Here is an 18,860-nt window from a genome sequence, read left to right on the forward strand (position 1 = left end):
ATACATTAGGAAATTAATTTCTGGCAGCTGTATGAAGGTCAAATTAGAGAAGTAAAAACTAGTAGCAGGGAATGAGGAGGCTAATACAAGTCCAAAGCAAAGATGATAAGGGCTTGAAATAGGGTGACTGAAGTGAAGGTGTCTTCCCTTCTACAGCCTCACAGCCTCCATTTAGCAGTATGGGAGAATGAGAGTAAAATTTTTATCCCCATTAGCAGAAAAGGGCTGTAAAAGGAACTAAGAGATTAGGGGGTAGGGAAAGGACTCATTCGGCTCCCATCATAGAATTCTAGTCTGTTTTCCCTCCCATTTCAAAGATTGCATCCAGAATACTGTTAGAAACAGGTGAAAGAGAAGCAGAGAAAAGAGAGAAATACCCCAATCTACTGCCAGTTCAGGACCTTAACTTCTGCTCCCCTTTTTTGCTAGTCTCCACCAAACCACTAAATTAGCAAAAGCAAAAATTAAGAAAGGAAAAGTGAAAGGAAATATACCTAGCCATCCTTTTACACCTCCCTAATTAACTCATTATCCCATTTTTCATCCCTTCTCAAATCTCCCATGGCTTCCCCTCCCCCAAATCAGCTGAGAACTGTATTTCCCTGAAAAAAAATTTAAGACAGTTCTGAGGACCTCTTTTTCTCTCCTCCATCTTCCCAATCTAACATGAAGAGATGAAATTCCTTCTTGCCAAAGCTAACCCCTATAATTGCACAAATGATCCCATTCAATATTGGCTTCTCTAGTAGATTTTCCCCTGTCCTCCCTACTTTCTCAAGTATCTTCAATCTCTCCTAGTGAACTGGCTATTTCCCTAACTGCTAACAAAAAGCCCGTATCTCCCACATCCTCACAAATTCCTCACTAGCTTTATTGTGCCATCTCTTCTCCCTTTTGTTGCTAACCTGTTTGAAAAGGCTATCTATAATCAATACTTCTACTTTCTTTCCTCTCATTCTTTTCTCAATTCTCTATAGCCAGGTTCTGACCAAAATCATTTAATAAAAACTGTTCTCCAAAGTTACCAAATCTAAAGGCCTTTTTGATCTTCTACAGCCCTTGAGACTATTGATCACCCTCTCCTCTCTGGGACTTCAAGTCTATTGGACATCTCAAACTGGATTCTGCATAAATATGTCCAATAGAAATCTTAAAGTCTACACGTTCAAAACACAATTCTTTAGCTTTCACTCTAACCTTCTCTTCCAAACTTTCCTATTACTGCAAAGGGTACTTACTGCCAATCTCATAGTCATGCAGGGTCACAATCCATGTGTCATTCTTGATTTCTCACTTACACATTCCCCATATCCAACCAGTTGCCAAGTCCTGTCATTTTGACCTTAGTAACATCTCTCATATACTCCTCCTTCAAATCCAGCCTCAGCCATTTACTAGTCAAGTCATTTACCCATTTGAGTCAATTTCCATGTGTAAAATTAGGATAATAATAGCATCTACTTTCCAGAGAGGATCAAATGAGATATTATAAAGTATTTACTTATCATGTAACAAACACTACATACATGTTAGCTATTATTATTCTACCTTGATATCCCACTGACACCTCACTCAACCTTCCACTCTTCCTGGCTTCTCTCTTCTGACTCCTAAAAATTCAACCTCTGAAAAGTCTCTTGAATCTATACCCCACAATGCCACTATCCTAACTTAAGTCTTCATTATCTATAGCTCCTCTTCCTTCATACTGTTCCATGTAACCTCCTTTATTTACCATCCTAATTTCATTGGTCTCTGGCTCAAACAAAATGTTTTGCCACTGCCTAGACTAAGACTTGCCTTTTAATATTTTAATGGACTCAATGGCATGACTATCAGAATGAAAGTTACACATGCCTTTCTTCTCAGCTGGTGGTATTCCCACTCCCTTGTGTTTCAATAAAGCCTACAAATAGTATTCTAAAAGACCTAGCATTAAGGCCCTTTTCAATAAAGCTCCAATGTAGTTTTCCAGATTTATTTCACATTATACTTCCTTTCATGTAATTTATATTTTAACTAAACTGCAGTGTCAAGCTCAAATAGAAACAGACTGTGCAAGCCTTTGGGGGAAGTGAATCATCAGTATCAACCTGAGCTCTCGGCCCCCAGGGACAACTGGTCAGAAAGAGATTACAAGAGACACTTTGCTGGTACTGGGTGCAAGACTCTGCCATATTGCCCAAACAGGGATCTGAATCACATCAGAGATAAGGAGGAACATTAGCACACTACAGTTTGCAGCCAAAAGAGAGAGGTTACCCTGGTCATCAACCCAGGGCAGAAAAGAATGTTCATGGTTACTCTGGCACAGGCCAGAAGAGTAGTGACCACATCTCTCCTTAGGTCATACCACCATGGAAGAAGTGAAAATTTACAAGTCCTCCAAATTAGCTCTGAAAACAACTGCATGAAAAACCTGTAGCCTGGGACTATGTCCCACCACACCCCCAACCCCAGGAGCAGAATCTAACTTTAACATAAAAATAAAAATCAAGAAATAGACTCAAGAAACGAGCAAGCAACAAAAAAAGAATCTGATCATAAAAAGTTACAATGTTGATAGGAAAGATCAAAACACAAACTCAGAAGAAGATAACATTGTCAAGAAAAAGCCATATTTGAAACTGAAAGAAAAATGTGAATCGGTGTCAGGCCCAAAAAGAACTCCTAGAAGGTCTCAAAAAGGATTTTAAAAATCAAATAAGAGAGATAAAATAAAAATTGGGAAAAGAAATGAGTGGGGGCAGCTAGGTGGCGCAATGTATAAAGCACCAGCCCTGGATTCAGGAGGACCTTAGTTCAAATCTAGCCTCAGACACTTGATACTTACTAGCTGTGTGACCCTGGCCAAGTCACTTAACCCTCATTGCCCCACCCAAAAAAGAAAAGAAAGAAAAAAAAAAGAAATGAGAGTGATGAAAGAGAACCACACACACACACACACACACACACACACACACACACAATCAACAGCTTGGTAAAAGCAACACCAAAAAATGGAAAAAGATAAAAAAATTGACAGAAGAAAACAATTCCTTAAAAAATAGAATTTGCCAAATGGAAAAGGAGGTACAAAAGATCACTAAAGAAAATAAATGCTTAAAAATTAGAAGTGGGGGGCAGCTAGGTGGCGCAGTAGATTGAGCACCAGCCCTGGAATCAGGAGGACTTGAGTTCAAATCCGGCCTCAGACACTTGACATTTACTAGCTGTGTGACCCTGGGCAAGTCACTTAACCCCAACTGCCTCACATACATACATACATAAATGAAATTAGAAGTGGGTTATGTGAAAGCTAATGACTGAGACATGAAGAAAAACCAAAATTAAAATAGAAAAAAAAAAGAAGAAAATATTATCTCATTGGAAAAACAACTGACCTGGAAAACAGATAAAGGAGAGAGAATTTAGAAATCATTGAACTACTTGAAAGCCTTTATCAAAAAAATAGCATAGACATCGCACTTCCAGAAATTATAAAGGCAAAAGGCTCTGATATCTTAGATCCAGAGGGCAAAACATAAATTGAAAGAGAATCTACCAATCACCTCATGAAAGAGATCCCAAAAATGAAAATCAGGAGGAATAATATTGTCAAATTCCAAAGCTCCCAGGCCAAGAAGAAAATACTGCAAGCAGCCAGAAAAAAAAAAACAACAATAACAACAATTCAAATATCATGGAGCCATAATCAAGCTATCATAAGACTTAGCAGCTTCTACATTAAAGAATCAGAGGGTTAGGAGTATATTTCAGAAGGCAAAGGAGCTAGTATTACAACCAAGAATCACCTACCCAGAGAAATTTCAGGGAGGGAGAAGAGATATGGGATAGCTAGTGGAGAGGGGAAAGATTATTTCCCAGACAGGATGAGATTATAATCAGCAGTAGAACTATTTATGGGGATTACATTATAACTCACTAAAGATAATGTCTTTTAAAGGTATGACTTTAAATTTTGATGGAATATCAAATTACACTGTGATTCAGTATGTCCTGTGACTCAGCTTTCTGATTAAAAGTCATTAAAATGGAGGCCTACTGGTCTAGTGTTGAAGAGGGTTTCACACTATTTTTAATTGATTTACATAAAACAAATTTTGGTGTGTGCAGCAATGTTTCTATTAATGAAAAAAAATTGTGTTCCCATGACAGGGTGTTCTTTGTCAGACGTTTCTTTGCCAAAGGTAAAATAGACTAGGATGACAAAAACATCTTTTTCAATTGCAGTATATTATAGCATGGGGCAGTTAGGTGGTAAGAGTGGATAAGAGTGGCAAACTTGGAGTCAGAAGCACTAACTAGCTGTGTAACCCTGAGCAAGTCACTTCACCCTGTTTGCTTCAGGATCCTCATCTGTAAACTGAGCTGAAGGAAATGGCCAATTGCTCCAGTGTCTTACTGCCCCCCCCCAAAAACCCAACACAAACAGGGTCACAAAGAGTTGGACACAACTGATCAGCACCCCACTACTGCCCAAATTAAAATACAAAAGTAGAATCAAACGTTAACCAGATTGATCAGACCTGTGTCTAAAATCAAAGCATGTAGCTCTTTGCTTGGGCAAAGGTTAAAAAGAAGAGATTGCATTATGGGATAAGAGTCCTTCTTCATGATGGCAGAAGAGGAAGTAGGGAGAATTAACTGAAGGAAAAGTGGATTACTGGCAGAACTCAGCAGGCACTAAATCCTGGAAACAGTCAGTGGCAAAAGAACACAAACTCTTTCACTGCAATGATTTTCCTGAAATAGATCTTTTCTCACTTCCGGCAAGTGCAGGTTTCTAGGAAGCAGAAAGAAAGTAGACAGAGGAAGGCTACTCATTATAAGATTTTATGAATAGATCTAGTATGATTTTACAGACCAGACAGACCAAATCTCTGATGTTTGTGGATTTCCATAATTTCTTTAATAAGTGGTAAAGTTTTTTTCAGTGCACGTTTAGAGATAAAATATTATGTGATACATTGACAAGCTCACACATAAATCATTCAATAAGTGCAATGACAGTATTTCCTGTGTCAAATAAAAGAAATGTGACCAGGATTTAGGTCAATTTAACACACTATTGAGGAGTTAGTGTATGCAAAACAAAACAATCTTTGTCAGAAAGGTTACTGGATTCCAAGACAGTGGGGTGGGGTTGATGGTGAAGGATGAACACAATACAAGAAAGGAAAACGAGATAAAGAAAACCTGGAAGAATTAAGTATTGTCAAGATTGACACTATTTACATTCAACAGGGCAGGGACAGAGGGTATACAGAGACATTTTTGTCACAAGCTACTTTACTTCACATAATTTATAAAAAGTATTTTATAATCCTCAAGATAAAAAGGGAAAAGGAACTGACTAAAGAAACTGATGTGTCTGAATACAGATTGAAGCATACTATTTTTACTTTTGTTGTGTTTTTTTCTTTTTTCTTGTATTTTTTCCTTTTGTTCCGATTCTTCTCTCACAACATGACTAATGTGAAAATAAGTTTAACATGATTGTAATGTATAACCTATATCAGATTGTTTGCTGGCTTTAGGAGAGGGGAAGGAATAGAGGGAGGGACAAAAATTTGGAACTCACGATCTTACAAAAATGAATGAAAACTATATACGTAATTGGAAAAAAAAATTTTAATACCATCAAAAAAAGAAAAAAGAAACTGATATGAATGTAAAGAGAACTCGCCAACAAATTCGAATTTAAATTAGAATTTAGAATTTAAAAGAATATATAAGGGGCAGCTAGATGGCACAGTGGTTAAAGCATTGGCCCTGGATTCAGGAGTACCCGAGTTCAAATCCAGCCTCAGACACTTGACACTTAATAGCTGTGTGACCCTGGGCAAGTCACTTAACCCCCATTGCCCCGCTTTAAAAAAAAAAAAAGAATATATAAGATGAAACAGCAAAGTATGGTATGGTTTTATAATGTTAGGAGTATCAAAGCTGAGACCAGTAAAGAGCAACAGGTAACAAAACAAGTATTCATTTTAGCTATTTGAGAAAAGGAGGAGAATCACAAAAGGTCTAGATCACTGCTTATGGTGGATGCCATTATAACCAACTAGAAAGAAGGTAGAGCTGTTAAATCTTCTTATATACTATTTTCTCTGCTGAGAAAAATAATCTCTGATGGAAAGACAGAACAAAAATGGCTAATGTAGATTTGTTACCCAAATTAAGGAGTTAGTCAAAGAAAACCTACCTCCCCTAAATGAATCCAAGTCATCTGGCCCAGATAACAATCCAGGGAATTAAAATAATCACTGGATGTGATTGCTGAGCCATTGTTAATAATCTTTGAATCATTACCTCAAAATTAGAGATGGGCATCTTATGCTGGTCTGATTTTCAAAAGGGGAAAAAGAATGAAGTCTAAAAACTACAGGGCGGTGAGCTTGAATTTGATTTATGGTAAAATTCTAAAACCTATTATTAAGGGAGGGTTAGGGATAATCTAGAAGAAGAAATGGTAAACACATGACTCTGTCAATCAAACAAAAAACATCTATTAAGTACCTACTACGTGTCAAGCACTGTGGGAGTTGCTGAATGGTTGCTACTGTTGAGAAGCAAACATTTGATGGAGGGAGACAATATGTACAAAATGAACACAAGGTATGGGGGGATAGGTAGCAGCACTAATAACTAAGACAGCGAGAAAGGCCAATTAACAGATCATGTTGGAATAATTTCATTTCCTTTTCTGACAGGGTTACTAGACTGGCAAATCAGAGGAGTGCTATAATTATTATTTACCTAAATCTTATCAAAGCATTTGACAAATCTCCTCAAGATATCTTTCTGAAAAAGATGAGAAAGGTGAGGCAGTACAATTAAGTAGATTCAGAATTGGTTTAAAAGCTAGGGACAAAAGGAGAGTTCAGAATGTGAGGAATCTACACTTGGCCTTTTGCTGTTTAACAGTTTATCAATGACTTAAGATAAAGGCATAGAAAAAAAAACCTTTAAAAGCTGGGGGGAGGAGGTAGAGAGAAATAGCTAACACACTGGACCAAGTCTAATAAAATGAAATTTAGCTGGGATAATGTAGTCTCATACTTAGTTAAAACATCAACTTCATAAGAACAAAATGGAAAATGTGGCTAGATAGCAGTTCATCTGAAAAAGACAGTTTTGCTCAACTGTAAAGATCAAGAAAGTTGACAGTGAGACAGGGTGGCCAAGAATGCTAATGTAAGCTTAGGCATCATTAAGAGTAGCATATCATCCAGGACTAAGAAGGGGATAGTCTATATTCCTATTCTGGTCAGACCACAACAAGAGTACTGTGTACTGTACAGGAAGGATACAGCTACCACCCTAGTTCAAAGGTTTATCGCCTCTCATCTGGTCTATTGAAATAGCCAAATCAAGTCAATTTAGAATTTTTATGCAAACATCATGTAAAAAACAAGATTATTTAAAGGATAAACTGGAGTTAACCTCAGAGGACCTACAGCATTATAGGAAAGGCTTCTTAAAAATGAGATTTTATCTGAAAAATGAAGATACTATGAGGTGAAGATTAAGGAGGCAGAGAATTCTAATAATTGGAAGATAACCAATGAAAATTCAAGTAGTCTAGAGATGAGGAGTATATCAAAGAATATCAAGGAGGTTTGGAGGGAAGTAAGGTGTAGGACTGTAAAGGGAGAAAAATAGTTTTTCAAAGCAATGTATATTTAATCCTGAGGGTAATAGGTAGCCACTGAATGAGGGTAGGGGTTAGATGAAGCAAAGGGGAAAATATGGTCAGACCTCTGTTTTAGTAAGACCAATTTGACAGAAAAGTGCAAGGTAGAGAGACTTAAAACAAGGAGACAAACCATCAGGCTACTAAAATAGTTCAGATATGATCAGATAAGGGCCTATACCAAGGTGGTGGCAGTATCAGAAGAGATAGGGGCATACACAAAAAATATTACAAAAGTAGAAACAAAGGTAGGATTTGTCAATTGACTGAATATGGAGGGGGGTGGGTCAAGGGATAGAGGATGGCACACAAGTTGTTATTCCAAGTGATTGGAAGAATGACAGTATAAGATATAAAAATGACAATTATAAAGAAGTTAGGAAAGAGGGAAGGTTTTTTTGGGGAAAATAAATTCCATTTTGAGTATGTTGAGTTTAAGGTCTCTTTGGGATATCCAGTTTAAGATGTCCAATAGGCATCTGGAGATGCAAGACTGGAGTCAAAAGGGGAGGGGGAGGGGTAGCTAGGTGGTGCAGTGGATAAAGCACTGGCCCTGGATTCAGGAGAACCTGAGTTCAAATCTAATCTCAGACACTTGACACTAGCTGTGTGATCCTGGGTAAGTCACTTAACTCTTATTGCCCCACAAAAACAAAAAAAACACAGAGAGAGAGAGAGAGAGTTAGTTAGTTACTTAGTTTAGGGCTGGACAAGTAGATTTGAGAATTATCACAATAGAGATAATAACTGAATGCATGGGAGCTAATGAGGTGTAAAAGGAGAAGAGTTTAACAGTTTAAAAGGAGAAGATAAGGGGGTCCATGACATAGATTTAAGGGAATACCACCACCACCTGCCCCACCCCAGGACACAGAGTGATACAGCACAAAAACCTAGAAAAGAGAATATAAATGAAAAGAGTGGCTGAGAGTGGCAAAGCCTACAAAAGAAGTCAAGAATGCAGACTGAGAAAAGGCCATTAGTTTTGTTAATTAACAAATCATAGGTAACTCTGAAAAGAGCAGTTTTGGTTGAAAGGAACTAACACAGATACACAACACAGAATACATTATCCAACATATACATATGAAGAGTCCTCAAAAATGCTGTGAACTTCAACATTTGAAAGATTGTTCCAAATCCCTAACAGTAAGAAAATGCAAAGCAAAACAATTCTGTGGTTTTGATTCATACTTGGGGCAAATTTGTAAAAATGACAAAAAAAAATAAGACCATGCATTGTTGCTGGAACTGTGGATTGATCCAAACATTTTGAAAAGTCGAAAACATTTCGTAATTATGCTAAGAAACTAAGTAGAAAGTCAACCCCTTTTGACCCAGAGCTCCTTCAGCTAGTTATATAGCCCCAAAGTCAAATAAATATTCACAGCAACATTTACCATAGTAGTATAGTAAAGAATTTGGGGGGAAGTAGATAACCAACCATCAGCTGTTTAAGTGCTAAATAAATGGTAGTACCTAAATATAATGGAATATTTATCAGTTGCCAAATCTTGTGTTTCTATTAGGACAGTATTTCTCATGGACATTCCCCTCTTCTTACACACACAACTACCACACTAGTTCAAATCCTAGTTACCTCACACCTGGGCAAATTAAAAGTATAAGAAATAGTTCCTTTAAGAAAAAAAGGGAAGAATTCGTTCCTTACCTACTTCTTTTATATACTTCCCCCAAATTACTGGGCTGCCTGAAACTATTTCTGACATGTAAGCAAATTTTCAGACATCCCACCAACTAAATAATAAATATAACAAATATAGGGCTCAACTTCCATAATAGGAATAATGACATTATAATGACAACTCACCCTTATATAGTACTGCATGATTTACAAAGAACTGTCCTTACAACAGTAGTGTAGGTATTATTTCTTGCTGACATATACATATGCTAACCACATAGTATAAGTAACTGGCTTAAAATAATGACTGTAAATGGCAGCGCTAGGAGATCATCTATTAAGTCACTAAGCACATGCAATATTTGTCATCATCTCTGCTCCCTTATCGGATTAATCTGGGAAACAACTTTAAGAAATACTGGTGTCCCCTATCAGATTGGCTAAAATGACAAAAAAGGAAAATAATAAATGTTGGAGAAACTGTGGGAAATTGGAACACTAATTCATTGTTGGTGGAGCTGTGAACTGATCCAACCATTCTGGAGAGCAATTTGGAATTATGCCCAAAGGGCGATAAAGTTGTACATACCCTTTGACCCAGCAATACCACTTTTAGGTCTTTTTCCCAAAGAAATCATGGAAAGGGAAAGGGACCCACATGTACAAAAATATTTATAGCTGCTCTTTACGTGGTAGCAATGAATTGGAAGTTGAGGGTGTGCCCATCAATTGGGGAATGGCTGGACAAGTTGTGGTATATGAATACAATGGAATACTATTGTGCTGTAAGAAATGATGAGCAGGAGGAGTTCAGAGAAACCTGGAGGGTCTTGCGTGAGCTGATGATGAGTGAGATGAGCAGAACCAGAAGAACATTGTACACAGTATCATCAACACTGAGTGTTGATCTACTGTGATGGACTATATATTCTTCTCACCAATGCAATGGTACAGAAGAGTTCCAGGAACTCATGACAGAAGAGGATCTCCAAATCCAAGAAAAAAAAAAAAAGAACTGTGGAGTATAGATGCTGAATGAACCATGCTATTTCTTTAAAAAAAAAAAAAAAGAAAAGAAATACTGGTGTCCACTATGAGTAAACTGTCAGTGAAAATAACCAACTGGAGGTGAACATTTGCTCTTATTAAGAGTCAGTTCCAAGGTTATGATTAGGTGAAATAAAAAACTTTAAGTGCCATTCTTACTAATGCACATTTCACAAAAATAGTAGATCTAACCTGGGGCCCATGAACATTTTCTTTTTTTTTTTTTTGGATAACTTTATTTCAACATAATTGGTTTCTTATGTAATCCTATGTATTTTATTAAGTCAAAAAGCATTCTTATATGTGATTTCACCAGAGATCACCAGAAAGGTGATCATTTCACACACAAAAAAGTTAAGATAACTTGCCTTTAAAGGAAAATAAGCATACTGTCATCTTATATAATTCTCAGTTTTTGATTTGTGTGACAGGTCTTCTATAATTTGGATTTTGCAGTTATGATTGGGCTTCTGATTCAGGGTCTGCATTTATTGACAACAAATTTTAATGAACTGACATCTGCTTTTGTGTATCCTTACAGTAAGCCCTGCTTTTTGTTCCATAACTATAAGCCTTTCATTTGGATCCTTCTTATAACTCTAAATTTTTTTTAAATTTTTTTTTTTTGGTGAGGCAATTGGGGTTAAGTGACTTGCCCAAGGTCACACAGCTAGTATGTGTCAAGTGTCTGAGGCTGGATTTGAACTCAGGTACTCCTGAATCCAGGGCCAGTGCTTTATCCACTGCACCATCTAGCTGCCCCTAACTCTAAATTTGAAATCAAGAATTGAATGCTATGTTCATTCAGGTTAATATGTGCTATTCAGCATCACAAATTGAGTCCATCAAGGATCTTGAAAGATAAAAGCCATCTTAATATCAAGCAACCAAAACATCAAAGACATAAGAGTTGGGGGCCACATGTCTTCTCTGGACTCTAACTAATAATTGTAAACTTGAGTAAGTCAACATAACTTGGTTTCTTCATGTAAATGGGGTTATGACATAGTACTGTGTTTTGAGAAATGAGATAACATATAGGAAAATGTTTCAAACAATAAAAAGTGCTTTACAAATTTGTTGTTCTATATGTATATTTTGTTTTACTCTTAGAAACAAATTCTCCCACCATAGGAAATTGTTAATTTGAAAGAGAAAATCCTCAAAATTACCATAGGCTGTTTCTAGAAGTTTTTTTCAGATTTCCTATCAGCCAAGAATTACTTGTTTCATATCTTCTTCCTTAAACCCCACACCCCATCAAAAAAAAAAAAGTATCTAAAACTACAAAGTCCTAAAATATGATTTATGCAAGATAGCTGATCATTCAGACTATACTTTTTAGGTAACAAAAAGCTGTTCTTCCAAAATTCACTGTAAAATCTATAGAGAATAACAAAAGGAATTGTATATTTTAAGTACATTAGGCATACAATGAAAAGAGCTGTGTACCTCCATCTCAATTTCCATATATGATTCCTATGGTTGCTAAAACAGTTTTGATAGGATAAATGGTCTTTAATTTATATGATAAAAATGCAGTAAAAACTAGATCAGAGCTTTCTTTAAAAAAAAAATGTCTAGAACGGGGAAAAAGATACAATGGGAACACATAGGTGATATAAATCCAAAAGATCAATAGCTATTAAAACAAATCTTAAGTAATTCTTTGGTTTGGGGGTACCAAAGTAGTAGAAAATTAAAAGAATTTTGAATGTTACCTATGATTTTCTCAAAAAATATTTTGCCCCCCAAATTTTACCATGAGCACTGTATTTTTATAAATTCTCTTTAGTACCTTTAAAATAATGCTATATAATTTTTTCACATTTAAAATCAAGACCAACTTCCATTATATTTATCAAATAGAATACTGAAGTATCTTATATAAAAGATAACACTAATGTAGGGTTTATGCCTTTAAGTAACCCCTACCATATTTAGCACCTTCTGTGCATTCCAGAATAGTACATGGATTTATATGACAAAAACTAAACAGAAGAAATATATTCCTGGCTACCTATCTTCCAAAAACAAAAAAGACTTTAAAAAAAAACAACCTCTAAAATGCCACTCTTTCCAATCAATTTTCTTTTAAGAGCAGTAAAACATTGTTTTATGAGTCTTAAAATTTCTTTTTGTATTTGTCTCTTTTTCTCTTGGGGATAGTGGTGTGGAGGTTCTAGCATGTGTTCATATTGTGTCTAGATAAATATCAGCATAAGTTCACTTTATACCTCAGTAATGTTATAATTAGCCCAAAGATGGAGAGCTATTGCTCAATTTAATAAAGCAAAAGAGTTGAGATAATGCTAAGTTTAACAAAGACACATAAACATACAACATTTTCACTTACATTATGGAAAAAAATTACTAATAGTAAAAATTAGTATCTAATGTACTAACCTCCTGTATGTTAACTCTTTGTGCTATTTTCTGAGTGGATTTTTTTTGTTTGGTGGGTTAGAGAAAAGGTCAGAAATTGGAAAGCACATTAAATTTTTCAAATCAGTTTTGGGCAGGCTGTCACTGAATGGGTAATTAGCAAGGAAATTGGCAAATGTCTTAAAGCAAGTAACAGTAGACATTTCTAACAGTGGAGTAAGCAAGAAGTAAACTCTGGGCACAGCTTTAAAAAAAAAAATACACACACACACACATATTCCCCCCCTTGGGAATGTGGGTGGGAGGGGGAAGACAATGTAACTCCCTTGCCCACGCTAGAAACACAAACCTCCACCTATTCTTCCTCCCACCCCATTTTCACTGTGCAAGTTGTCATACACCTCTTAAATTCTGGTCCAAATTTTCCCAGGAATAATTTTGACCTATAGTCTAGTTTTCTACATAACCTATTCCTACCATAACTTACATTTGAGGACGATTATATGTGAAATTAAGTTTTATAATTTATCTATAAATATATTCTCCATCCTCAATTTAAATATCCAGAATTATAGCTGCTACATTCCTAATTCTAAGAACTGAAATTTTCTAGAATAAGATGGTATCAAGACCTTGTTCTTGAGGAATATGTCTATGGCATCAGGAAGTACGGTATGGTGATTATTCCCATCTATAATGATCTCCATTGTTCTCATGACTGTTCAATCATCACACTCACCTGCAAAGCAGCTTTAAGAAATTTTGGTAAATGTTGAGTAAATTGTCAGTGAAAATAGCAAACTGGACATGTTCTTATATTAAGAAACAGTCCTAAGTTTATGATTATGTTCTATTCTTACTAATGCACCTTTTACAAAAGCAAGGTCAACAAAAATTTTTTTGTTTAATGTTTTGGTAACTATTTCGCTATAACTGGCTTCCTTTATAACCCTAATATTTTATGTAGTCAGAAACACCTTGAGGAGGCCATAGAGAGGACTTCCAAAAACGGCTCAATCATAAACCAGACTACCAAATTCATTACCAGACTACCAAAAAGGCTCAATTCATAAAAAAGGTTTTTCATTTGCCCTAAAGGAAAGTAAGCATAACAAAGATTTCTGACAATGATTACATTTAAAATCAGAATCTTTGTTAATCAGATCTAATCAGGATAGAAAGAATAAAGTGGCAAAGCAGAGCAGAGCAGAGCAGTCAGCCAATTTACAATCAGGAAAACTTGAGTTTCAAATCCTGCCTTTGACACTTATAAAGGTGCTGTGTGATCATGGGGCAACTCTCAGTCCTCCTCTGGCAAACTGTCTTAGATTATAAATCACAGAGAAGTTGATCTATATAGTGGAAAGAGTTTACACACTGATGAAATCATAAATCCAAATCAAATAAAATTTTTAAAAATAAGAAATAGGTACAATTTTGTTGCCTTAAAGTGGAAGCTGAAATGAAGAATACTTTTAAAAAGCTAAGGGGAGAGGCAGCTAGGTGGTGCAGTGGATAGAGCACAGGCCCTGGATTCAGGAGTACCGGAGTTCAAATCCGGGCTCAGACACTCAACACTTACTAGCTGTGTGACCCTGGGCATGTCACTTAACCCTCATTGCCTCACCCCCCCAAAAAAAAGGGAAGGGGAAATTTTTCTATCTGTTGATGTAAGTATAGAACAAAAATTTCATAGTTAACTAGCACTTCAGGGAAGGTGTATCCAATTCCGAAGGAGTAGTAATGAATTTTTTCCCCCCTCAGTTGTACAGCACCATAAATAAAGGAATCAGTTTCAAAGGTACTAAGAGAGAACCTTTTTTAAACTTAAAGGCAGCTATCCTTTGTTACTGAATTGTGCCTTATTTACAGTTATTCAACTGTATTTTTATGTGTATTTGTTTAGATATTGAAAAAAATGCTATTACTCAAAAAAATTTCTCCTTCCAGTCCTGGCAGAGTCAAGGGGGAGGGGGTTGGGGTGGGGAGTGGGAGGCACAGTGTTAATATATATATATATTAAACTTAAGCCTCTAAAAGCTCACTAATTTATCCACAAATTTTATAAACCATGTTAATAGAGAGGTTAATAGAGAGATTTACTGTACAGTGGAAAGTACACCAGACTTAAGAATAAGAAAAGAAGGGCTAGATTCAATTTCCCAACTCTGACATTTACTTGCTGTGACCATGGGCAATTCACTTAACATCTCATCCCCTATCTCTAAAATACGGCTGATAATAACATTGTCATACCTACCTCAAATGATAACTGTGAGGAAGCATTATGTAAATCTCAAAGTGCCACATAAACGAGCCTTTGCATAAACACACACACACACACACACACAATATCATATTCTCTTTCCTATAGTGATAACATAATGCCAACAAAGAAGAAAATATCTATGACCACAAAAGGCTATTACATATGACAAGACAATACTTCCTTAGCTGAGGAAATACTGAAGAATGCGGGATGGGAGCAGGGAATTATTTAGATTTTTAACATACTCTAAAAATATAAAAGTTCAAGGATACTTCTCTTTGCTTCTTACTTTAGTTACTGACATCTCATGTCGATCATACAATTCATTTTTCTCAAAATGAAGTGAATGAAAATCAAAGATGTCTACTGTACTTAGTTCTTCATTAGTCAAAAGACATGTATAAATATTTATGGCCAAGAGTTTAATAAAAGTTATTTTATAAACATTTTTTTCAAGCATGATCACATTTAGGCTTCTTATACTACAGAAAATTAATCAAAAAAGACTACCCTTTCAACATAAGTTCATTAAGGAATTTTTGGAGATATATGACTAAATGGAGTCCCATGATACAATTTAATTTAATTACCTGTGACTTATACTAGTTACAAACTTTTAAGTCAGACGGAACATAATGGAGGACCCACACAGCAGTGCAAAGACACACAGAATGAATCTCTTAAAATTAAGATTTCATGGTATTCATGACTATTAAAATTAAGATCCAGTAATGATTATTTCATTCTCTAGCCTATCTCTGACAAATTTGTAACATTAAGTTTATAGCCTAATTTTAAAAATGCAACAGATATAGGAGTAATAAATAGAAATAGGTTATTTTTTTGGGGGAGGGAATCTCCTTTATAATTAACTTCCTTTTAAAAAATGGATGCAGATCATTGTATGAACCAGATGATTTCACTCCCACTGTCTTTGCAAGGAATATGTCATATGTGTGACACTTTAGGTTTCCTCCTATATGAAAGTAGGGATTAGATTTATTCTGTGGTTTCATAAATTTTATTCCACAAAGGATCTCAAAGTCCTTTGAAGAAGTGTAAGTAAAGAAACCTGCTTAATTTTTTGTTTATTCTTTGGGCCCCAGATCCCACACCAATATTGTAATAAGAGATTGAAGTCCAGAAACATTCAAACATGCTCAAAATGACTTAAACTATAGCAACAAATGATCCATGTGTTATGTGTCTATTAATAAACACAAGTTCATATTTTTCTAGAATACATCAATTAGCAGATCAAAACTATAAAAACATGTAATCAAAACAATTTTATCAAAAAAATTTCACTACCAAAATTGAAGCTGTTTTAAAAATCATAATTCACTGTTCTAGGGACAATTTAATGTAAAGTTTACCTTCTATACTGAGCCTAGCTACAAGCATGAAAAACCACTTAGAAACTTTACCTGCTTCCTGTGAATTTAACACTTCTAAGGCATGCATCATGGCACTTGCAAAGACGTTGGCATCCTCTTTACTGCCAAAGTTGAGACCATACACCTGTCTAGCATCTCGCCATTGGTGGAAGGTCTGTGTAGCTTGATTGTACTTCAATCCTTTAGGAATGGCACAATTTATCACGACCTAAAAAACAATTGGTACAGTCAATTCAATGTAATTTAACAGGGTTTATTTAAATGCCTACCATGGAAAAGACACCATTAGAAATAAAGGGGATACAAAGACAGAGACTGAACAGACCCAACCTTCAATGAGTTTACATTCTGAAGGGAGAGGATGTGAAAAATTATACAGAGATTATGTAAATATGAATAAGGCAAAGATAAAAATTTAGGGGGAGGAGCAGGAAGCACTGTCACCTGGGAGGAATCAATCAAGATCTCAGGTAGGAGGCAGCACCTGAGCTAAGCCTTGAATGTGGGTAGGGATTGCAGGAAGTAAGGGTAAGTTGAGAATGCATTTCAGGACAAAATGAGCAAAAGCACGGATGTGGGATACAATATGGTGTGCAGAGAAGGAAGGAGAGAGATACATACTTATCAACAGTTTATACTATGTGCCAGACACTGTACTACGTGCTAGAGAAACAAAAGGTAAAAAGAAAAAATGAGTTCCTGCCCTTAAGGAGCTTACATCCTAATGGAGTAGGATCAATGAATTCTTCCTACTATTTGTAAGTAAGTATTACTTACTTCCTTGATTTACTATTCAAGTTTGATCAGTCACTCCATTTCAATGCAAACATTTATTAAATACTTACTATAAATAAAGGGTTTATTGGGAACTGGAAATACAAAGATTAAAATGAATCTTATATTGGTGATATGGCAGATACACAGGAAAGCACAACAGAGGGTAGACTATATTAGGGAAAAAGAGATACTGATTATTCTGGGAAATCTAAGAATCAAGCAACAGATTCTCAAAAGGTATAATATATAATTTTGATTAAAATTTCAAAGCTTTTATACAAATAAAGTCAATTTTAAAGTATTTAAAAAGAAACAGTCTAGTTGGGAAATTATTTGCAACAATCATTAACAATAGAAGCCTGATATCCAAAATATGTAAGGTACTAAAACAAATAACATCAAGAGACATTTTCTAATCAACAAGTAGTCAAAAGTTACAAACAAAATTTCAAAAGAAGGGACCTGAGAGAAAAAACTGTATTTAGACTCTTCTCAGAGCCCTAAAGGCAGTGAGTCTGATTTCCGGCCCTACAGCTTTGTTGCCCAAACCTTCCAGTAGGGGGCCACCCACCACACAAGGCTGTGAGGAGCCTGAGGCTCCTGCCTTAGGCCCAAGCAGGGACAGAAGAGGGGCCTGGGTTTTGTGGGAGTCTGGCTAGGCTAGGAGTTCCCCTTGAGGCACCCAAAGTGATCCCCACGGGCTTAGAGCTCAAGCCCTGACTTGAGTTGTTTTGTTTTGAAAGGTTATGTTTACACAAGCAGTTATTGAATGGGGCCATTCTTATTCCAGCATAGGGTTGGGACTAAGGCAGCAATCTGATTGGTGGATAAATGGAGCAATCTGATTGGTCAACCCCCCCCCTGTCAGTTTTTCCCCGCCCCCCCCCAAGATTAATGTAAGTTAACACAGCATTGTTCTAAGGAGGAGCTGACGCTCTTGCCCAGAATAGGTTATGGCCTGGTATTGTGGTTTGCAAAATCTGATTGGTCGACTGGTACCACCTGACTTAGTTTCTAGCACTGTGATTGGTCCACTTGGTACAATCTGATTGGTTGTTTTTGTTATGCTATATGGTGATATGGGGAAGGTATATAAATAAGGAATTGTAAAATACTATAATGTGATTGGTCAGAGGGGACCCCTTGAGGGGTATAAATAGAGGTGAAGGACTTCAGTGCACTCTCCTGCACATTCAGAAGAGTGCTCATCTTCATGAAGATGAATAAAGAAGCCTTCACCCAACTGCTGCCTGCTTGGATTCTTTGAGTTTCAACCTGCTAGCAACACTAGAGCTGCTAACTCCAGAGCTGTGCAAGACTATTTAAGTGGTTAGCCTTTCTAACAGGACCTGATATCCAAGATGTATAGGGAACTGATTTATAAATGATTTATGAATTTATAAAAACAAGAGACATTCCCCAACAGAAAATGGTCAAAGGTAGTTCTCAGAGGAAGAAATCTAAGCTATCAACAACCATATAAAAAATGCCTCAAATCCCTATTGACAATGGTAATAATAAATTAAAACTGTTTAAACCTCATACCCTTCAGATGGAAAAGATGGTAAAAGGAAAATGGTGATTGTTAGAGGAAAGGCACACTAAGTGCAGTTGAATGGTACAGTATTCCAACCACTCAGC

The 18,860-nt window shown here is 36.1% G+C and overlaps 1 protein-coding gene across 1 annotated transcript in view; it reads right to left on the reverse strand.

Moving 5' to 3' along the window:
- ENAH (ENAH actin regulator) overlaps positions 1 to 18,860 on the reverse strand; it is a 97,497-nt gene that overhangs the window by 65,061 nt on the left and 13,576 nt on the right. Inside the window, 1 exon segment of the mRNA XM_044003179.1 lies at positions 16,473 to 16,650. Within this exon segment, the coding sequence (XP_043859114.1) occupies positions 16,473 to 16,650 (178 nt within the window).

This window comes from Dromiciops gliroides, chromosome 4, assembly GCF_019393635.1.
Source record: "Dromiciops gliroides isolate mDroGli1 chromosome 4, mDroGli1.pri, whole genome shotgun sequence".
Classification (NCBI taxonomy): Eukaryota; Metazoa; Chordata; class Mammalia; order Microbiotheria; family Microbiotheriidae; genus Dromiciops; species Dromiciops gliroides.